The following is a 23,974-nucleotide window of genomic DNA, read 5'->3' as shown; positions in this document are numbered from 1 at the left end:
ACTGATGACGTCCTAGTTTTAATCAACACATTGAAATGTTTCTATCGAGCAAGTACACGTGTTACAATTCTGGGACAACACCTCATGAATATATAGTTGACAACCCCCCCCCCCCCCCCACCACCAAAAGCTTGGGCGAGTAAGATCATTTTTAAAATCCATATGATAATCTTTATTATGTATTTTTTCTTTGCTTCTAACAAATGTGATGTAAATTGGTCAATTCACACTGACATTTGTTGGATCCTCCGCTGTCCAGGTCCCTTGTGCTGTTTCTCTGACCCGCCATGATGGCTCATATTTTCCATCGCTTCCAATGACTAATTTCATGAATACCCTAGTGAGGATAAGCGGAACGGAAGATGAATGAATGAATGAATTATCAACTACAAATGTATCTTAACCAAACAGTATATTTATTCCTTCCTGTGTATTTTAACAATTGTTAACAAGTGTTTGTTTGTTCTCGATTTTTGTTTTTTTCCCCTATGCACGTTTGAGCGCCAAATTAAACCACACATCACCTGACTGCCATCTGCAAATACTGTTTGGCTTTTGACCATTATTTTGTAAACTTGGGCCCTTAGATTTCTAAAACTACTTTAAGTTCAACATTATTATAAGTTGTCTGTTTCTGTTTTTAACAAGCCTTACAACGATACTAGCCTTTTGAAAATAGAATAAAGATGAAGAAAGTTACGAACATTTTAAACTTGGATTCAACAAAAAAGGAGACCGTGTTCAATGTTATTTTTGGTGCATCTGCGGGCCACCCAAAAATGGATGACGGAACGCAAATGGCCCGTGGGCTGTAGTTTGGACACCCCTACAGTACAATGTGCTGGCGTCCTTGTTCTTTTGGTTTTCTTGCCGTCCACCTACATGGAATCTGCTGACAACTTTGACCTCCCTAGCTTAGCGTCACCGTAGGCACACAGCTACCTAATCATATTTGTTCTGCAGCAGCAGAAGTTGATTTCTTTCATTGTTTATTAATTTTCATGGGATTATACAGTAGCTGTACCTTCTCAATGAAAGCATTTTTTCAAGGCATTAAGGTAGCAAATTCAGATCGATTCCAACTTATTTATTTCTCTCGTGTTTGAATCTGAAGACCCCCCCCCGAACATAGTATGGGCTTGAGCGTACTGCCATGCGACTTCCCATCAGTTTTATGCTGGAGGGTCACATTATGGTGTATTTTCAGTTTGTATTGGTTTCTACATGCATTTATATAAACAATTTATGAAATGACGTCAAAGGAGAGGACTCCCTGGTTATATTACCAATGGTCTGCTGGGACATGAAATTAGAGACCTTATTTTGGGAGAAATTTCAGAATCGAAACTATTCACCAGCTGCTCTATTTTTGTCCATTACACAAAACTATACCTTGCGACAAGCGGACTCGTTAGCCAGAGCGGTTCATAAGCTCACAGCTCATGCAACACACAATGCATTGAATCCATCCATCCATTTACTGAGCCGCTTCTCCTCACTAGGGTCGCGGGCGTGCTGGAGCCTATCCCAGCTATCATCGGGCAGGAGGCCTGAACTGGTTGCCAGCCAATCAGCAGGGCACATACAAACAAACAACCATTCGCACTCACATTCACACCTACGGGCAAGTTAGAGGTGTCAATTAACCTAGCATGCATGTTTTTGGGATGTGGGAGGAAACCGGAGTGCCCGGAGAAAACCCACGCAGGCACAGGGAGAACATGCAAACTCCACACAGGCGGGGCTGGGGATTGAACCCGGGTCCTCAGAACTGTGAGGTAGACGCTCTAACCCGTCGTTCACCGTGCCGGGCATCGAATCCTGATATTCTTATTCTAAACACATTTCAAGGCCAGGGGCATAGCGGTCGAGCCTGCCCTTGCGACTTTGTATATTCAGAATATTAGATGGGTGGCAACATCACCATGACAGCGACAATTGCTTTCAACAGAAATGGATGTGGGCCGTGAGATTCAGGTGTAAAACTTAACATTCTTCTTACACACAAGGTGGTGTTATACCACTGTTATGACGCTTATACTACCTTGGAAGAAGCCAAATTTATCGGTCAACTTCAACCATCCATCCGGCATCGGTACCGTGAAAAAGCCAGCTAGATGGCCAGCGTGTATAGGATTATTGACTGACCGCAACAGTAGCATATTTAGGGTAAACACTGAAGACCATAGTTCTGATTTCAAAAGATTATAGTCCTTATGAGGGTGAATTTGTCTTTTTGCTTAGACTAAACCCACAGACCTTATTTGTTCAGAAAAAGTAAAACAAATAAACATATAGAAAATCAATATAAATTAACACAAACATTGTTTAATGTTGTCCTTTTGTTTTCATCTACCCATAAAAAAAAGTCTTCATAGTTGTAAGAAAAACAAAAACAAAAAACAAGATGGTGACATGTTTCCTAGTGGTTCCTCCTATTTTAAGTAAATTGAAGAACAAAACTGACCGTGATGCCCTCGGCTTCGTACTCCTCCTGCTCCGACTTGAGTGTGAGCTCAATGAAAAGCTGTTGTAACTTCTCATTACAGTAGTTGATGCAGAACTGCTCAAAGCTGTAACATAAGTCACATAAACTCAAAGGCAGAAATGTCACGTGCTTTATTATTAATAAGTTAAAGCATACAAATTTAAGTACATTTGGTATGTACACGATATTGTGGAGATAAAGGTAATTTAAATTCAGATTCACCTAAGAACTAGCATTGGTAAATCACACTAATGTTACCGCAGCATGAGGACCTCCGCTTTCAAACTGCTGAACAGCTTCCTCAGAAAAGCTATGCGAATACTGAAGGGACTTGTGTACCTTATCATTAGTAAGTGCACTTAGTTGAGCCCACGTTAAAGCCTTTAGGAGAGCATTAAACAGGTTCAATGTATTGATTAGTTATTCACCTGTTGTGTTGGAAGACTTCAAAGCCATAGATGTCCAGCAGCCCAATGACAGAGTAGTGCTTGTAAGAGTCCTCCTGTAAAGCACAATAGCCCTTTTTAAAAAACACCTAATTGAACTGAAAATAAAATATTGGGTAAATAAAGGATGCTTTGCCACGATTCTTAAGCGCTTGACCATCTTTCATCTTATTGTTCCTGTAGCTTTTGGATTACAAAATGAGTCCAGTATTGTTTTTTTTTTTTTTTTATAAATACAGTGAACCGACACAGATTTACTCGCAGATGGCTGATATCATGGAAGCTATTCTGTTGTCAATCTTTTATTATGTTAGGATGTTTTAGAAGGGAGCAGAGACTTGTGGTTGCACAAGTGTGCACACCTTCTCATATATAACTGGGTATGTGGGAGTTTTCAGAATTTACCAATTACATTCAAACTCCTACTAAATGAGAGTCAGCATACATCTGGCACCATTTAATGTGTCTCTGATTAATCCCAAACAGATTTTGGATTTTTCCTGACATTTTCAGCAGAAGCCAAAGGTTTTGTGCTAACACTGTATTTTGAACTATTCATAATTCACAGCATCTTGAATAAGGCCCCAGTTCCAACTGAACAGCCTCAACGCATGATGCTGTTGATGTTTTGAAATTATTTATCTTTGGAAAAAACAATTTATATGACAAAATCCTGGCATTCCAATAGGGGTGTGTAGACATTTCATATTCACTGCATTTACAGTATACTGTATGGTTCTCATATAAGTCTAAACAGAGTATATTGGCATGTAGTGTATGTTTCTGCTACACATTGCAATGAAGTACAGCACAGGTTTTGTGTTGACCTTGAGAATAATGTCCACAAGGTGGCGTTCTGGTGTCATACTAAAAACTGGCACAACATGCACTGCGCAGTCAAGCTAGAATAGTTTTAAAAGTCCAATTCATGCGTGTGTGTGTCTGTGTGCGTGCGTATCCACCGTGTATGCCAGTGAAGTGTTGATCTTGTTGACAAGCCAGGTGAAAGTGCGTCCATACACTGCCTTTGACAAAGCATCCCGAGCTGAGGATGCCTGTTCTAAGTTCAGAGGGCTGATCAGCTGTCGAAAAAACAAAGACATAAGGACATTAGACCCGCTCACAGTGTACATGTTTAAAATATAAAAGCCTATCACACCTGTGCTACTACGAGTGTGCATCTAATCCTACCTCCTCTCCCTTGGCGATTATCTTTTTGTGTGTGAGTGCCTCCGTCAGCACAGCCGCATTTACTCCTAACAACTGGAGAGACATAACAGCATTAGCAGGCACAACAGCTACACAAGTGAAAAATAAATAGAAAGACAGACGTGACATCGTAACTATGGGATTTGTTAAATATGTTATTTGGGAAAGTGAGAGACTGAATGGAGACTCACTGTTAAGTTTGAGCGAGTGCTGGAAGGGTTATGGAAAGAAATCAATTTGGATCAGATATCTTTTACATGTGGAGTAACCCCTCCATGACTCCTGCTGGATAATATGCTGGCAATTTGTGATTATGTATTTGGCACATTGGTCCCCCAAAAACCTTTGAAAACTAGGGACAGATATTTATATACAGCACTTTAAAAATGCAACATACAAATCGGATGGGCCCTGTAAGTCTGTGTCTGTATAAAAGGGAAGTAAATAAAATTAGATAAGGTAAGATAACCTTCATTATTGAAATAAGTAACACCTGACTGAGTCCAACTGATTATGGAATATTTTTTAATCCTGATTCACATCATACTTTCTTGGTGAGATTAGTTCAAATGAACCCAGGTGTCTTTCCCCAAGTGCTGATGGACTTGCTTGATGCAACATCTTACCCTTGACAAATACTTGATCTGTGTGTCAGAAGTGATGCAGGCAATGCCCTCCTCACCGCCATACTGAACGTTCCCCAAGTGAAGTACGCTGGCGATTATGTTCAATAACTCCTATACGAAAAAAAAAAACAAAGTGTGAGGGGAATGTGGAGGTTGTACAGTAAACAGAGTAAGCGGGAGGCAATCATAGAATATCGGAAAGGAAAAATATGGAGGAAGCGGGATATAAAAGGGAAGGGAATAAACTATGAGTGATAAGAGAAAGTGTATCATTATGAGCAACTTGGCAGACGCTATTTCCTTTAAAAAGCATGTGTGCCGTACAAGTTCAAGATACTATATACAGTATGTAATAATCAAAATCATGTGGATTTGATTTTTTACACCTCCCAAAAAGGGAGTACAATCCTTCCAAGACTGAAAAAGACAGATTTATGTGCCCGGGGCAGAAGGAATACTTTATCTTACTTCTCGCCCTCCTCTGAAATGTTTTTGTTATTTAAATGAGTGTCGAGACTGGATGCAAGCCCAGACCCACGAACATGCCAGAACTATCTCACTGAGCGCAAGTTCTCACGTCTAAAAAAAATAAATAAATAAATCAATAAATCAATAAACAAACAGCCACATGCAATTTTTGTGGCTGACTGAGATATCTTCGAGAGGATATTTAGTAACAGGAGCAGTCTCTTGTGCCTTACACGACAAAAGCTACTCTACATGGCATGAACACACCTCACAAGAGTTGGAGAGAGACACACAAAGCCCTGAATGATTACAGTATATTTTACTGGCTGTAACATCCCCTTAAATTATAGTCGGTGCATTAATTACAGCCATACCTTTGTTCAGTTGTTAAAACTTTGTAGGCCTTGCACCTCCCAGTGGTGATAAAACAATGATCAAATACGTCAGTCATTATTTACACATGGTATGTAATGTCCTTACCTCAACCTCATCCTTGTTAAAGCCAATCACAGTCAAGGCCTTCCTCACCACCTTCCAATCACTGCGGTCATTTATGGAGCTCACTTTGGGACAGTTACCCTAATGATCAGGCACACACACAGCACTTGTAAAAAAAATAAATAAATAAATAAATAAATAAATAAATAAATAAATAAATAAATAAATAAATTTAACAAATAAATAAAAAACATTACTGTCTAATTACAATTGGGTTTTTTTTTGCCCTTTTTATTAAACTTTGTAAATTCAAAAGTGTCCACATACATCCACAAATCAGTTGAAAATGTGTGAACATGTCAACACTAATGCGCACAAAAACACATCTAAGGTGTTTTTCACTTACTGTGTGTGTGTATAGGTAAGGGCCTGAAGTGGGCATTTGCCCACAAAGGAAAGAGGGTGACAGAAAGCCCACTAAGCTAAACTCCAAATGGGATTCCCTCTCTCACAAACATACTTGCACACCATCCTACATACAATTACCTACCAGCTGCTATTTAGAGCTAAAGCTAATATATTTAGAATTTTTTGAAAAGGTATCTCTCATTAACACAGAGGGGGGGGAAAACTGCAAAAAATTAGCACAACAACAACTTCATAAGAGCGGCAATAAACTGCAGTGCAAATCAACTTTATGGAATTTCTGTACAACTGATGTGCCATCTTTGTGACATTGCTGTTAGGTACAGAAGTACATGGAGTGCATTTTCATGATTTTGCCTTTAGTTACAAAGGATTTGAAATAACACAATCAAGATGTGACGAAAGTGTAGACTTTCACATTCAAGAAGTTTCACAAAAAGTGTAGCATCCTTACTTTGACTAAATATTGATACTGCTGAGGGTTCCTCTCTAAACCCAGGCGTCTCAGCAGGTCTTCCTCACCTCCCTCAATCAGCTGATAGAAGATGTGAAAGTTCCTTTCACCGTGGTTCTGGTGAACCACACGCGACTTCTCCAGCAGGTAATTAATGATGTGACCTCCCACCGGGGCACCCTGCCGACGGGACAAAGGCCAGGGACACATGGGAGAGCAAAGTGAGGGAGTATGGGAGGAGAGAGTAAAGCTGGGGTACTAAAGTGTGATTGTAACATGCAGGTCAGGGTAAATATTGTAGGACCATGAACACAGATACAGGAGTGGAGGAGTAAAGTGATTACATTATAAAACGTGGAGACTCAGCTGCCTGAATGTTGATGCTTACAATCAGCAGCTGAATGAATTTCACATAACTGCCACTGTAAATCAGGCCATCTTGCTCACCTTGAAGTCGAATTGGATATCCATGTACTTGCCAAAGCGACTGGAATTGTCGTTACGCAATGTCTTGGCATTGCCAAAGGCCTGAGGGACGGACAAAGAAATGGTAAAGGATAAGGGAGGTTTGGGTCAGAAAAGAGGATTGATGGATTTAGAGGTAGGGAACACACAGCATAATAGGGGAAAGTACCACAAAGAAAATAAAAAAAATTCAAACGACAAGTTCAAAGTCCACAAATGACAAAATATAGTAACCACACACACCTGGAGAGCACCTGGACATGACATTCTAACATCAATAAAGAGCTACAATTATCTTGCAAACACATCACACACAGATTTTTAAAAAATCAAAACATTCTCAACAACACCTTAATGCTCATTTTAAAGTCTCTTTTTGAAGACATACATTAATATCAGTCTGATTGGAAGCCAACAGAATAAGAAATAGTCCTATACAAGTGAAATGGTTTATAAACCTCACCATCAGTGTGATCCAAAAACAAATCTTGGCGTCTCACCTCGAGCACAGGGTTGGACTGCAGAAGGCGGTCTTTGATGGTCTGCACCTGCTCACTGGCTGGACAGGTCACAGCGTAGTACTGCAGGATCTTCTTTGATGCTTCAGTCTTCCCGGCTCCACTCTCGCCAGAGATTAGGATGCACTGGTCTTTCCTCTCTGTCCTCATAGAACGGTACGAGTTATCGGCTACTGCGTAGCTGGCAAGTAGAGGGAGAAATGAGAACTGTGTCAAGATTTTTAAAATAAATAAATATAAAAAACCCGAGTTTCTGTAAAAGTTTGTATTGAAGAGGAGACCCAATAAAAACTCAAATGGTGTAATAATTATTATTTTTGGCAATTTTTCCTTAGTAGTTTATACAAATTGTCCAGACATTGTTGTGTATATAGAAAGATTACTACATGAATTTATTATTGATCATTTTACAGATAATTTATTTTATTTGAATTTTGATTGTTGCTAAATCGTGCCTCAAAGAAAATGTTGCAAAATGGGATACACTGCTTCAACCAGCTGTCGCTGACCTTTGAATAAATGTTCAGAATATTCGAGAGATTCTTTCAAACCTTGACAGAAACCTACACACAAACACAGTTAATATAGGTTACCAAGGCATAGTTAGCACACAAGCTAACATCACATCAGGATCTCAGCATTGCTTCAGCTGTGTTTGTATTTGTTTAAGTCTCTCTTGACTGTGTTCATGTTGAAAAGCTCACATTTCTCTACAAGACCCAGTATGCTGTACTTTTTTCGTTGTGTTGTACGATTGGCTCAACTGTCTTTAAGTCTGCTTTTATCTGTTACTTATTAAATTGTTTAAAAAAATATTTAATTAAAATGTGCCGAAAATATTTTGTTACCACAAATGAATATAGTATATGATGAAAACTATAAATGGATCTAGGTTTCCCTTGCTCGGACGCGGGTCACCGGGGCCCCCCTCTGGAGCCAGGCCTGGAGGCGGGTCTCGAAGACGAGCGTCTGGTGGGCGGGCCTGCACCCATGGGGCCCGGCTGGGCACAGCCCGAAAGGGTAACGTGGGTCCCCCTTCCCATGGGCTCACCACCTGTGGGAGGGGCCATAGGGGTCGGGTGCAGTGCAACCTGGGCGGTGGCCGAAGGCAGGGACCTTGGCGATCCGATCCCCGGCTACAGAAACTGGGTCTAGGCACGTGTAATGTCACCTCTCTGGCAGGGAAGGAGCCCGAGCTGGTGTGTGAGATCGAGAAGTTCCGACTAGATATAGTCGGACTCTCCTCCACACACAGCTTGGGCTCTGGTACCAGTCCTCTTGAGAGGGGTTGGACTCTCTTCCACTCTGGAGTTGCCCACGGTGAGAGGCGCTGAGCAGGTGTGGGTATACTTATTGCCCCCCGGCTCGCCGACTGTACATGGGGTTCACCGCGGTGGACGAGAGGGTAGCCTCCCTCCGCCTTCGGGTGGGGCGACGGGTCCCGACTGTTGTTTGTGCCTATGCACCAAACAGCAGTTCAGAGTACCCACCCTTTTTTGGACTCCATCGTTCTGCTGGGTGACTTCAATGCTCACGTGGGAAATGACAGTGAGACCTGGAAGGGTGTGATTGGGAGGAACAGCCCCCCCGATCAGAATCCGATCGGTATTCTGTTATTGGACTTCTGTGCTCATCACGGATTGTCCATAACAAACACCATGTTCAAGCATAAGGGTGTCCACAGATGCACTTGGCAACAGGACACCCTAGGTCACAGTTCGATGATCGACTTTGTGGTCGTGTCATCAGACTTGCGGCCGCATGTCTTGGACATTCGGGTGAAGAGAGGGGAGGAGCTGTCAACTGATCACCACATGGTGGTGAGTTGGCTGGTGGGGGAAGATGCCGTTCCAACGTGGCAGGCCCAAACGTATTGTGCTGGTCTGCTGGGAAGGTCTGGCAGAATCCCCTATCAGAAGGAGTTTCAACTCCCACCTCCGACACAACTTTGCTCATGTTCCGCGCCTCCATTGCTGAGGCGGTCGACCGTAGCTATGGCTGTAAGGTGGTCGGTGCCTGTCGTGGCGGCAATCCCCGAATCCGTTGGTCGACACCAACGGTGAAGGATGGCGTCAAGCTGAAGAAGGAGTCCTATCTGACCTTTTTGGCCTTTGGAACTCCTGAGACAGCTGATGGGTACCGACTGGCCAAGCGGAATGCAGCTTTGGTGGTCGCTGAAGCAAAAACTCTGGTATGGGAGGAGTTCAGTGAGGCCATGGAGAAAGACTTCTGGACGGCTTCGAGGAAATTCTGGCTCCACCATCCGGCCTCCCAAGAGGGGGAAGCAGTGCACCATCAACACTGTGTATAGTGGGGATGGGGCGCTGCAGACCTCGACTCGGGACGCTGTGAGCCAGTGGAAAGAATACTTCGAAGACCTCAATTCCACCAACACGCCTTCCCATGAGGGAGCAGAGTCTGGGTTCTCTGAGGCAGGCTCTCCTATCTCTGGGGCTGAGGTCACCAAAGTGGTTAAAAAGCTCCTCGTTTGCAAGGCCCCGGGGGATGGATGAGATTCGCCCGGAGTTCCTAAAGGCTCTGGATGTTGTGGGGCTGTTCTGGTTGACACGCCTCTGCAACATTGCGTGGACATTGGGGACAGTGCTTCTGGATTGGCAGACTGGGGTGGTGCTCCCCCTTCTTAAGAAGGGGGACCGGAGGGTGTGTTCCAACTACAGGGGGATCACACTCCTCAGCCTCCCTGGTAAGGTCTATTCAGGGGTGCTGGAGAGGAGGGTCCGTCGGGAAGTTGAATCTCAGATTCAGGAGGAGCAGTGTGGTTTTCGTCCTGGCCGTGGAACAGTGGACCAGCTCTAAGAGCTGGATGAAGAGGCTGGGGAGAGGGAAGTCTGGGCGTCCCTGCTAAAGCTACTGCCCCCGTATCCGACCTCGGATAAGCGGTAGAAAATGGATGGATGGATGAAAGTGTGTGTTCGTGTGAACTTGGAAAAGCAGTGGCAGGAAGGAATGACCATACAGTCCAGAATAGAGTAACAGTGGTTACGGTATCATTTAGCAATGTCTTGCTCCTCTGTTCTGAAATGTTGTTTCAGCCTGTTTGTGCACATACTGTAGCTGACACCTGACTAATTGAGAGATGATACAAACCAGCTTGGCCAAGGCCGCTTCAGATTGTATGTACAATATTGTGAAAGGCGGTGTACTGAGGGTCAGGTTCAGTTCAGAGGAATTCTCTCTCAAGGGGGGAACCTCCAGTAATGTCATAATTTGCTTACATTTCTTTCCACACCTCCCTGACCCTGTCTCTCTGGCACTCCATCTCGACTTGCCATTTTTTCCCCTTTTCCACTCAAGGGGAGCAAACATTTGCACTTAAGTGTTGAAGTAAAAACCACCACATCAGAAAGAGCGAGCTAGTGGGAGAATATTTGGTTGATGTCACCTCAGTTTCCATTAAGAAAATGTTTATTTAGAAGATGACCTAATGGTCTCAGGAGAATTTACTGCAAGTTTCCTTAGAATTCCTGTGGCAAACTTTCTAATAAACACATCGCCTTGTGGCATGGCATCGTTGAAACTCTTAGCAGAAATTGAGAGTGCTACAAAGTGAGCTAATGGTGTTTCAATATTCACAGTCTGACCACAGACTAACAACATTTAGAAGGCAGGTTCAAATGTTATGTCAATGTGGAGGAAAAATCTTCATAATACTTTAACAGACTTATTTCAGAAAGTAGTGGAAACACAAGGACATATTAAACACTGTCTAGTGTCTGGTCTAGTGTGAACGATTCAATCAAAGTTAAAACGGGCAGCAGTAGCTCATGTGTAAAGACTTGGGCTTTGGAATTGTTTGAGTCCCGCTGCAGACAAATAAAAAGCACCGCTAGCTCAAAAGGTGCACCACCGTGTAGTGAATATCACAGACTCCAAAAACACAGAACTCCAAATTAAAGGACAAAGGGCTGTCCAAACCAGCCCTCAGTAATACAGTCACGAAAGACCCCCACTGGGTACAATGACCAAAAGACAGAAGGTCTGGACTAACTTAATTAGCAATAGCTTGATAAGTCGGATCTGCAAAGCCACAAACTGGTGGAGAGAATGCGTCTCTTTTGAAGGTTCCGTTTTCAACAACAAAAGAACCCCTGTAGTGACAAAGTGTTGGGACTGAAAAATTGTTGATGCAAAGCTTAAGCTCTTGTTTTGTTGTGTTTTCCTATATTGCAGATGAAGAAATGTGATTTTATTACTGATTTCTGTTAAGCTGTGCTACTTGTTCCCTAGCATGCCTTCCCTCTTTTATGAACAAATATACGAAAGAATAGTATTAGGGCGGCGATCACACAATCAGTCATGTTTAGATTCAAATGAACGACAATTAAGGAAAGTTATTTTCCGTATCTCAAGACTATGAGCCAAGCGCGAGATACGAGAGAAAGTTTAGTTACCCCAAATTATTTTGGAACCCCAGTTTTGGCGGAGGAGAGAAAAAACACTGGCTACGCACGTGGCGAGATTTTCCAGCAAAGCAGCCGCTTACTCCCAAACAGAGCCACGGCGGTGCGACCCACCTAGCCAGCCAGACCTCGGCACAATTGGTCCCAGAAAATCTATTTTTGCCAAATCTGAACTTTCTTCTTCCTTCAAGTCAGTCAAGACGCTCAGGGCAAACCTCCTCCTTGTGGCGTGCAGCATCCTTGGCTGCCGCTTTAAACCGTGAGTCAAACTTTGCCATTTATCAAATTAAGTACAAATTGGTGTATCACATATTGGGTTTAAGATTTCAAGTGGGAAAATCTCAGTAGAATATGGATTTTCCTCCCTTTTCTATGTTTGCATTTTACTCTGTACTTGGAGAATTAGAAATTATCCATCCATTGTCTGTACTGTTTATCCTAAACCTGACAAAAGTATGTGGACTGTGCGCTTTGTGTTTCTTGAATCAAAGATTACAACCGCTACTGTCGGAGAACTACCTAGATTACATTAGTCTAGCAACCCTTCAGAAATATCTGATTTATCGAAGTTTTGTCATTGCTACGACCTGTTCATAACAAACAAAGGAATGTGGTGCCCCTTTTAACGATAAAGATCGTACAGTCGGTAATGCCAACACTTAGTTTCAATTTATCTGACTAATGGTTGTGGGGAGGTACGGATGGTGGTCCCTTTCGTGATCTTTCAACAAATTAACTAAATTTTTTTTAATAACTGATTCACGCTACAACTGTTTGTGGTGCCTTTCACTTTTACATCCCTACTTACATGCCTGCATGTGAGTAATCTGGCTCTCTGTGTTGTGCGCAACACAAATATACAATAGAGTGTGAGTTCCCCTTGAGGCATTTTAACAAAGATAATCAATTAAAAATATTAAATTAAACCAATGTGCAAAACTATGGTTAATGTTTGTGCAATAAGATAACCCTTTCCTTAATCAGTAAATACAGAATTTTCACATTTACGGAGAGTCCTTAGTTTACGACGAAGTTCCAGTCCGATGGCAGCGACATAAAAATTTGTATGTACAGTGGCTTGGAACACAAAGTAGCCTATCACCAGTCTATGCTAATGCAGTAGAAAAGTCATAATTTTCATAAATACTTTTATGAAAAATACTTCTAGGCCATAACTATAAAACAATCAAATAAAAAAAATAGTAAGTAAGGCTGCGGGTGCCACCTTGTGTCACATGACGACATTCTTACGCCGTGCCTCATTCGTAACCTCGAAATGCCATATGTCGAGACAGACGTAAACTGAAGACATCCTGTGTTTTTGAATGGATTCTAATAAGGATTACTGTACCAGTAAAACAATTTTAAATACAAAATAAATAAATAAAATCGATAAAAAAAGCTTTCTTACATGTGTGGTGAGACCTCATAGAAGTTGACCCCACGGTATCGCTGCATATGGTTCTTGGTATAGATCTCCAAGTCTTTATATGGGTTAACGGACACCAGCACGGAGCCAATGTAAGTCTGAAACAAGATACAGTCACATTTCACATATAGTTAAAGAAATACAGTTTGAATGTAAATTTCAGTTTAAATAGACATCAACCATAATTGATTTCGATGGTGCGATGACTTAAGATGGTACGGCATTACAGAGGAGGTTGATGATAGTAGCTTTACAAAGTACTTTTAGATGAAAAACAGCCACATAATCTGCCTTTTGCTTTAAAGTGTATCACTTCCTTTTTTTTCTTGAAATCATTTTTTTCTTACTTATGAACAAGCTGTTCATGTTTTTGAGTCTTGTTTTATTACTTTATACAATTGGGCTCTGGCACTCTGTTGCTCCTGTTACAGCACTGTATTGGAATGTGGTTATATTTATGTATGGAAACATAATGTATGTTCGAGCGCGCAAGGTCACTCCCACCGTGAGCACCGCACCGTCAGCATCTCACCCGCCTTCTGCACCATCTATTGCTCCTTCAGCACCCCCTACTGCACCTAATGAGCCCATGCAAATTGGTAACACCACTAGATCCCCAGGAACGTCAGCGTCACGTCATCCAGTGGCTGTGCATTTATTGCGGTTAATTAATATGGTCATTTCATTGTCACATGCCCCCTGCAGCCAGAAGATCAGGCTCACCACGATCCAAGAGCGCCATGATGAGCCAAACCATCATTTCCTCTAGCTCTGCTGCCCGTATAACCGCCCCTGCTTCCATTCTAGCTTCCACTCACAACACACCCATAGTTGCCCTAACAGATTTCGGTGCAGACGATAATTTTATTCACGAAGGACGAGCACAACAGCTCCAATTTCCTCTCCCACCACTTCAGTCTCCCAAAAAAAATCACAGCCCTGGATGGCCGAGTCATATCCCCTGTCACCCACCAAACAGTGCCATTCACCTTGCTAATTTCCGTAAACCACCGCGAGAACATTTCTCTTTTCGTTATCCATTCCCCTTCCCCTTTAGTCCTCGGAATTCCCTGGCTTAAACAACATAACCTTGCCATAGACTGGACGCGCTTATCCATCACTTGATGGAGGCCTCACTGCCATTCACACTGCCTGCTCTCTGTTATACTGCCCTCTGAAAACCCACCACCATCTGCCACACCAGTTGAACTTTTCCGAGTCCCCAAAGAATATCATGATCTCTCTCCGGTGTTCAACAAAGACCTGGCCATTTCTCTACCCCACCACCACCCTTACGACTGCACAATTAATCTTCTACTGTGGGTCCCTCTTCCCTCCATCTGCCTCTTCAACCTTTCCCGCCCTGAGAAAAAAGCAATGGAGGACTATATCCATGACTCTCTGGCTTCCGGACTCATTAAACCTTCCTCATCTCCAGGAGGGGCTTCTTCTTTGTTGAGAAAAAAGATACCGCTCTCCACCTCTGTATAGACTACCGTGGACTCAATGACATCACTGTTAAAAATAAATCACCACTACCCCTCATCGACCCCTCTGTGACGCTCAGATATTCATCAAATTGGACCTACAAAATGCCTACCAGCTCATCAGTAGCAAAGAGGGGGATGAATGGAAAACTATTTTCAATACCCCTCTCGGGCACTTTTAATACTTGGTCATGCCATTCAGATCAACCAAGGCCCCCGCAGTCTTCCAATCATTTACCAATGACGTTCTCTGTGACATGTTAAACCGGCTTGCTTTTGTGTACTTGGACGACATCCTCATTTACTCTCGCTCCACCGAAGAACACCACAGTCATGTACGCCAAGTCCTCCAGCGCCTCCTTGAAAACTGCCTGTATGTCAAACCCGAAAAATGCAAATTCCACCTCTCCTCCGTACATTTTTTAGGCTACATCATTGTCAAAGGACAGTTGCAACCAGACCCCGCCAAGATCCAAGCAATCATTGACAGGCCCACTCCCACCATCCGGAAAGAACTACGTTTCCTCTGATTCGCCAACTTCTACAGCCGCTTCATACGGAACTACAGCAAGGTCGCACGTCCCCTCACCAGCCTTACATCCACCAGCTCCCCCTCTCTCTTTCCAGCACCTTCCTCGGCCGCGCACCTGTCACCAATCAGCCCTCGTTACCAGCTGCATTTAAGCCTGTCTGATCCTGGAAATCCTCACCAGAATATTGCAGCTTCTTCAAGTTGTACAACGGCTCCCCACTCTCCTAGTAAGCTACGTATTCCTCGTCTCCTTTCTGACCTCCGTGTCTCTCCTTGTCCTCAGTGTTTCCTCCGTGTTCCTCGCCAAGTGAATTCTTGCACCCACGCCTCCAAGCCAGCCGCCTGTCCTCGTCATCGCCTGCCACGCATTCTCTGCCTCAACAACCCGCCAGCGCACCTCAAGGAGCATCTACATTGCCCTTTGTTTCAATGAATTGTTCCTACTAGTCACTTTAAACCGCATACACTCCTTGAAGTCTCAGCGCCCTTTGCACAATGGTCATTGCACCGGACTATTGCAATATTAGTCGTTCGAACTGCTCTAAGTGCTAGAGGACTCTGCATCTTTTTGCACAATTGTTTTTTGTCAATGTCTTTATGTCCCCAAAGTGTTCTGTAAATTGACTGTTTGTTGTACTAGAGCGGCTCCAACTACCGGAGACAAATTCCTTGTGTGTTTTGGACATACTTGGCAAATAAAGATGATTCTGATTCTGATTCTGATCACAACCTCTCAGCCGCTGCCTGCTCCTTTCTCATTCTTACTCAAGTAAATATTTGGATGACTACGTTTTACTTTTACTTGAGTCATATTATTCTAAAGTAACAGTACTCTCACTTGAATACAATATTTGGCTACTCTACCCACCCCTGTCATATTGGAATGAAAGTGTAGGCTCCACATATTGGAATTAAAGTGTAGCCTCCACCTTTTTCATATCCTCTCGGTTTCGGTGGCACATTAGAATGAAAGTGTACAGCTTTTTCATAACCTCTCGATGGTGTCATATATTTATAAAATGTGAAAGTTTTTTTTTATTTTCCCCTATACCTATGTGTCATGCGCACGATTGAATTTTGACAATTTTTTTTGGGGGGGGAGGGGGAGCATTATACGCGACAAATTACAGTAACTTGCAACTGTGCCAGATAGCCACGGATGAAGCAAAGGCGCTCAGTTGTCATAGAGTGGGGGAGTGGCGACTTATGTTGGATGTCCAATTGTGTCACTCCATGGGCATTTTAGCCATGTCCCCCCCCCCCCAAAAAAAATCTGAAAAACGCAAATGGTGAAAAACAGTTTAAAAACTCCAAAACTGACAGTTGTCAGTCTTTGCACATCTTCAGCAATTATCCTCAAACATCTATAATGTATTTAGAAATAAATCTCTGCGTTCACTTTATAGGGTTTTTTAAGTGTGGTAAAATGTAATAATCAGTAAGAACAAGAATAACACACAATTGCTGATAATTTGTGTACACAGGAAAGTCTCAACATTCATCATTTTGAGGCGATGAATGGTGTACAATGAACTACTTTGCGAAGCTGCGTAAGAATAAATCGTCGTGCGGCACAAGAAGGCACGGTCAGTTACCGCCATACTTATGGGTTTCTTTTATACTCATGACCTAAAAGTGTTTTTCATACAAATATTTACTGTAATTATGCCTTCAATAAAGTGTTAGCATAGGTTACTGATTTGTGATTTTAGTGACACTTTCAAATTCAGGTTATGTTGCCACAATAGAAATGGAAAGGTGCCGTAAACTGGGGACCACCTGCTTTAGTTAACAGTGTAAACTTGGGAGATTCAAGCCCTTGCAAAATAAGGGGAGTTCTTTTAGTCAGTAAGTCAGTGTTGTTGAGGCATAAAGTCATGCTCTTTGAACTTATTTTGACATTTTTTTCCCACCCAATAATCACAAAGAGAAGTTACTGAAAACAACGAGATTTGGTTATCTTTACCCAGTTTCTCCAGTTTGAGTTTGTCATTCAACTTAATCCCCTTTTTTGGTTTCCACTTACGTAGATGAGGTTCTCTTTGAAGCGTTTGCGAAGGTTCTCTATGAAAGCAGCCTCGCTCGTGTAGTTCTCCAGCAGGACAAAGTCCTGCACACCCACTCTGTCTCTTGCTGTCAGGGCCGACTCCATCATAGCCCGCACCCCGTTGGTACCCACCACCTAGATAGAGGAGGACGGAGAATAATTAGGCAGGGTGACGGACTAAATTCAATAACCAAAGCTATGTACTGTAGCACATCATCAGTTATACTATGTCTGTTCCATGAGAAGAGAGATGAAAACAGACATACTGAATGTCACGCATATACAACCTATCCATCAATCCATTTTGAGCCGCTTCTCCTCAAATTATGAAAAATAATGAAGACTTTTAAACACATTTAAAATCATAAATCAGTCCCAAATAGCCTAAAACACTAATGACAATGCAATCACAGGAAGTAGCACCAATGCATTAATGTGCAACTAACAAAAGATTCATACAGATGCAAAGGTTTGTACAATTGCTCCAGCAGAGAGGAAACCTGATAGAAAAAATATTACAATCGTCCAAATGTCAAAAAGCGTGTCTGTGTTTCAGTTGTCGCTGAATTAAATTTCAATACGTAAAAAGTTGAATCTATGGTAAGCACCATTGCTTAAGTGAGTGTGACATTGCTTGTCACACTCACTTAATTTCAGTTCTTCAGTTTGTAATTCTGACGTTTGGTGAGACTAGACTGTAAAGTAATAGGAGTTGTTGCCAACCCAGTTGCAATAATCTCAAAATGTTATATATTAAAAAAAGAAGAAAAAAAAACTGAACAAATCAAGGTGCAAAAATGAAGTTAGAATGAAACACTCACATGTTTGAGGTCATCAACACGTCTATCCAAGAGGCCATATTTTAAAATGGAAACTTGGGTTTTGCCCATACGTTTACAAAAGCTGTCCACATCTATGTTTAGCATGTAGCCAGCAGGAACAAAGTGAACAGGACTTGTCAGCGGCACACATTACCACATACATAACGTACAGCAGGTGGTGGTGTGCTAAGTGGTATAGTAGTCGTTCCCTAAGGAGAGCACACTGACAAGATAAAGAGGAAGAGAAAGCTTGAGGGAGGAGAGAACTTATTAATTAGAACTGCAGGTTTTCGAATAACAAGACTAATAAGGAAAGAAGGGTGAAGTAGAGAGTAAAATTAACCTCACAGTTCTGAGGACCAGGGTTCAATCCCCGGCCGCGTGTGGAGTTTGCATGTTCTACCCGTGCCTGCGTGGGTTTTCTCCGGGCACACCGGTTTCCTCCCGCATCCCAAAACCATGCATGGTAGGTTAATTGACAACTCTAAATTGCCCGTAGGTGTGAATGTGAGTGCGAATGGTTGTTTGTTTGTATGTGCCCTGCGATTGGCTGGCAACCAGTTCAGGGTGTACCCCGCCTCCTGCCCGAAGACAGCTGGGATAGGTTCCAGCACGCCCACGACCCTAGTGAGGAGAAGCGGCTCAGAAAATGGATGGATGGAACACTGAAGTTCAACAAGCACTTTCCTCTTCTGAATTGCATTTGGCAGACTGAAATTTCACAGAAATGTATCTTCAGAAGCCATTAAATCACATTGTCGCCCTTTTACAGATGCGCAACATCTTGACTCGATTTCACACAAGTCTGCATGATTATAGTTGATCCTGTGTTTCAAAGTAGACCGACGGTGCCCCATGGTGCTTTACATCATGGTGGGAGCCATGGGATGGGGTGGTCTAACTTAATGTCTGTGGGACAACATAAAATGACCAGCTAGCCTGGCCTGTTATGTTTATGAGCTTCAATAAAGCACACTTGCACTTACACTACCTGTTTGAGCTGACTCATTTCATGACATTTCTGTCCAGACTTACTGTATTTGGTTTGGCCTCAAAGTATTTCATGTTTACATTTGATAAGATCCTACAATACGACAGCATAAGGAGTGTATTTAATATTGTTTTTATAGCCAAGATAAAATACTGATTGTACAGTTACAGTGTCATGGCAATTTAAAGTACTTCTAATCAAAGAATCAGTGTTGCATGAATTTAAGTAATGGTACAGGCTTCGTTCATATGTGCAATAACTGCTTGTTTGTCTCTCCCTGGGATCCCGTGAGCTCAGCCGCCCTATTGTTGTTTAACACAACACATCTCTCTGGAGTGCAAAGTTTCTGCAGCTGTGTGTGCGCGTGCATGCACGCGCGTGGGCATGTGTTTGCAGTAACAATATGGCATACAGTGTGGACAAAAGTAATGGGATAAGCAATATGATTGACTTGGAACCAATCTTTCGCCCAGTCATCTGGGAAAGGCTTCAGCTTCCACGTCACTCTGAACATGATTAGCAGTAGAAAACGGATGGAATGTTGGGTATTTGGCCAAATTTAACAATCAATTTACCAGTTTATCAATTGAAATATGCTTTAGGGCACAGTAGTTGCCAGGTATAAAGAAACTGGGAGGCTGCGATAAATATTATTTCTTTCAGTGTCGTCATAAGCAGAATAGCACATTTCGGAGTTCTGTGTCTTCTTGTTCTTGGAAGCATAAGATTTTCTAATGTGCATTAACTTGTGTCAGGAACTAACTGCCTGAGCCAGCCTGTTTGAGTGATTAACTGATGCATGTCCCAATAATTGTACGGTACCCATATGTAGTCTGCGTGCAGGAGAACATGTTAGCCATAACCCTCTCCAAGCAACAATACTGTTGTTACAGCTGGAAGCAACTTTTTCTTCTTCCTGTCATGGTGAAGACTACAAAATGTGCATATGGTGCTCAACATACCATCAACAACTGCAGGCTCATTTCAATTAATTATCAATAATTTCTCAAATACTGCATCTTTTTTTTTTTCTTAAAGTCATAGGCACATTCTGGAATTTCCCCAGAAAATCTGAATTATCTTTAAGTCTCCGACAGCAGTAGGGGTGTTAAGGAATACATACAGTGGAAGGAAAAGGTATGTGAGCCCTTTGTAATTTCTTACATTTCTGCATGAATTGGTCATAAACGGTAGTCTGATTTGAATCTAAACCACAAGTGTAAACAAACAGTCTGCTTAAACTAAGACCACACAAACAATTACAAATTTTATAGAGCATAACATGTTAACAGTCACAAGAAAGGGAGGAAAAAGTAAAGGACCACTTGGCATTAATAACGGTTTGACCCTCATTTGGCAGCAATAACCTCAACCAAACATTTCCTTTAGTTCCAGGTCAGACGGGCATAACGGTCAGGATGAATTTTGGACCATTCCTCTTTACAAAACTGTAGCAATTCAGCATGATTCCACGGATATCTGGTGTGAATAGCTCTCTTAAGGTCATACCACAGCATCTCAATTGGGCTGAGGTCAGGACTTTGACTGGGCCACTCCAGAACACGTATTTTCTTCTTCTAAAGTCATTCTTTTGTTGATTTGCTTCTTTTATTGTTTCTTAAAAGGGTTCACATACTTTTGCCTCCCACTGTAGTCATAGCCTGGCCCTTCAGGGGGTATGGATAAAATATTTGTGTCACGTGTGATCAAAGTTGCCCATCCTTGGTCCTTGTGATCATCAGTATTATTAAAGAAGCCCTGCAACATGGTAAATCAGCTATTTACTTTTTGTTCTTTTCATATGGACTAAAATGAATGAGCACTCCAGCAATGTTTTTTTTTCTGACTTTTTAGGCGTGTATGACCAACTGCAAGGAGCTTGAGCAAAAACGTACACTGACTTGTCTACCACTCTCGTTTGCACAAAATTGACAGTTATCAAACCACTGCATGACATTTAGAATCAGAATCAGAATCATCTTTATTTGCCAAATATGTCCAAAACACACAAGGAATTTGTCTCCGGTAGTTGGAGCTGCATTCATCAATCACAAATATATGTTTGGCAGCGATCTGTCCAGCACATTACAGCATCTTCAGTATGCTTGTCTTCAAATAAAATGAAGGAGGTGTGCACGGAAGCAGATGTATGTGATTTGAAAGTCAGTTCTGTAATCCACAATGTCAACCAACACATCCACCTGCGCCTTCCTTCCACAGAGCTGCTAATTTTTGCACATTGTGGCATAAAATTAATCTTAACTGACTAAAAAAGTATATTCATCTTTTAATAGATTATTTGAGCCATACATTGTTAAGAAAGGAGCAAGAACGACAATATACTTATGTTAAAATAAGGTTATGGTTTACTTTTTATTAAAAAAAAAAAAAAAAAAAAAAAAGAAGTCATTTCAAGCCTCCCCTCTGTTGTCTTACTTTTACATTTTCTGTCATTCAAATGCACTCTTGTTTCAATATCACCCCTTCTCTCTCTCTCTCTTTCTCCATTACTCCATAGTTTCCAATGCCCCTTTTCAGTTGGCGTTCCGACTAAAATGCAGCACACCACACCTCCCCCTATTTGCACAACATACACAAACACAAAATCTCAGGAACACACAAAAGTATGTACTTTCCTGGTTTCTACATGTCGTCATACTTTCCAAATCCTGTGTAGCAAACAAAATAGCTGGAGACAGGTTTGAAGACCCAGAGAGGTAGAAGCCTACCTTCTTATTAATGGACTAACACTTAGTGTCTTAGAGGGAAGCCTTTGTTTTGTTTTTTGTTTTTTTAAGTAGAGTGTGTGCTTTTCATGGCTCACACACGTATATTGAATTGCATGGTTGATCACCTTGTATAACTCTCAAGCATGGCCCCGTCCCTACACAAATCAGTTAACCTAATTAACGTCCTGCTTATCCAATATAAAGTGCTATCACCATTTAATGAAAGTCACTGTTGTCTTGGTCGTTTTTTGTAAATTTAATGAGGTCTGGCATCCATGAAAATTCACTTGGTTGCTGTCATTTACAATTTATAATATCAAAAGGTGTTTGGGTTGCTGTTTTTATATGTCTTCCAATGTTTTCGGTGCGTGTACCTGTGATATAATTTTTTACATTTATTTTAGTAATATTTTGATTATACCCACAACTGTGTTAATTTCAGTCCTGGTAATTGTGATATGAACTATGAAATAAAATGTTCATATCATTACGTCTCTAAAGAGCAGTTTTGGAGATAAATGGGAGTGTTTTTGAAAGTCTTTTGCCAACTAACCAATTCATATTTTCAGGTTTTATTTTCAATATTGATCCAACAGTCCCCAAAAGAGGAAAAGAAAACCTAGGAATCAAATGCAGCATCAGCCTGACCATCAAAACTCTAAACCAATCAATCAAATTTAAATAAGTGTAATTTCTATAATGCCAACCAAATGACTGTGGCATTCCATTCACCCTTTTTAATATCTCATCTGGCATCCTCATCTTTTCCCTGTGTTTTATACTATCTGAAAGGAAAAGGAACTCAAGGAGAAATTAGACGTAAAAAAAAACAACTGCAGTCATATCATATATATATGCATATGCATTGTATTTTTGTAACGGGACCACAAATGAACCACAATGAACCAAACAAGGAAGTGGTCGATGAATCACAAGACGGGTCTACACAGCCTGGTTCTTATCCGTCAGAAACTGGCGTTTGATGTTGACAAACATATTGAAAACACATGCAGCTAACTGCAGATGATTTTAACTACTTCTTCGCACAGGGAAAGCATAGACTTGCCACTAAGTTCCATGAAGTACCCACTCTCCAATTTCACACTCCCATTTTTACAACCCCAGGTCTACACTGATTGACACTGTAATCAAGATTAACCATGGCAACACCCTATGCTAAACTGGGTTTATTTCCAACACAGTCATAAAGACTGCGACAGTTTGGTCTAAAGAGACAGAGCAGGCGCTGCAGGGATGTTTGGATGTCAATGACTGATTTTCATTTTTTTTAAGAGGTATATTTATTTTTTCTGACTTGAGTTCGTTGTCACATTTCTGTGGGGCCAATTGTGTATTACTCGTGCACTCACTGTAGTTGTCTTGCCATGCTGCACTATTTGCATATACTGGCCACTCATGCCAGAGTAGCATCTGCTCCATTTGCACACTGATTGAGGAGTATCTGTAACATTTGCACAACCGACATTGTCCCAGATGATCGCACTACTCGTCACTTTAAACCGCATACACTCCTTGAAGTCTCAGCGCCCTTTGCACAATGGTCATTGCAATATTAGTCATTCGAACTGCTCTAAGTGCTAGAGGACTCTGCATCTTTTTGCACAATTGTTTTTTGTCAATGTCTTTATGTCTCCACAGTGTTCTGTAAATTGACTGTCTGTTGTACGAGAGCGGCTCCAACTACCGGAGACAAATTCCTTGTGTGTTTTGGACATACTTGGCAAATAAAGATGATTCTGATTCTGATACTGAAACAAATATATATATTTTCATTATTACTACAATTATCATTTCGGGATGTAACGATATCCACAGTGGATACGGAAAGTATTCAGACCCCCTTAAAATTTTCACTCTTTTTGATATTGCAGCCATTTGCTAAAATCATTAAATTATTTTTTTTCCCTCAATGTATTAATGTCCACAAACACCACCCCATATTGACAGGAAAAAAACAG

At 41.7% G+C, this 23,974-nt stretch overlaps 1 protein-coding gene across 3 annotated transcripts in view; it reads right to left on the bottom strand.

The window, feature by feature from the left end:
- The window catches only part of LOC133404688 (unconventional myosin-Ic-like), an 86,088-nt gene that overhangs the window by 15,888 nt on the left and 46,226 nt on the right, over positions 1-23,974 (bottom strand). For all 3 annotated transcript variants that reach the window (XM_061680780.1, XM_061680782.1, XM_061680781.1), the window contains 11 exons: positions 17,434-17,589; positions 13,371-13,486; positions 7,521-7,719; positions 7,003-7,083; positions 6,556-6,735; positions 5,718-5,816; positions 4,770-4,880; positions 4,126-4,197; positions 3,897-4,016; positions 2,917-2,990; positions 2,468-2,573 (listed from right to left, as the gene is read on the bottom strand). In XM_061680780.1, the coding sequence (XP_061536764.1) occupies positions 2,468-2,573; positions 2,917-2,990; positions 3,897-4,016; positions 4,126-4,197; positions 4,770-4,880; positions 5,718-5,816; positions 6,556-6,735; positions 7,003-7,083; positions 7,521-7,719; positions 13,371-13,486; positions 17,434-17,589 (1,314 nt within the window). The remainder of the gene's footprint in view (positions 1-2,467; positions 2,574-2,916; positions 2,991-3,896; positions 4,017-4,125; positions 4,198-4,769; positions 4,881-5,717; positions 5,817-6,555; positions 6,736-7,002; positions 7,084-7,520; positions 7,720-13,370; positions 13,487-17,433; positions 17,590-23,974) is intronic.

The sequence above is a fragment of the Phycodurus eques genome, chromosome 7 (assembly GCF_024500275.1).
Source record: "Phycodurus eques isolate BA_2022a chromosome 7, UOR_Pequ_1.1, whole genome shotgun sequence".
Lineage (NCBI taxonomy): Eukaryota > Metazoa > Chordata > Actinopteri > Syngnathiformes > Syngnathidae > Phycodurus > Phycodurus eques.
Note: the sequence above shows the minus strand (reverse complement) of the source record. Positions and strands in the feature narration are given on the sequence as shown.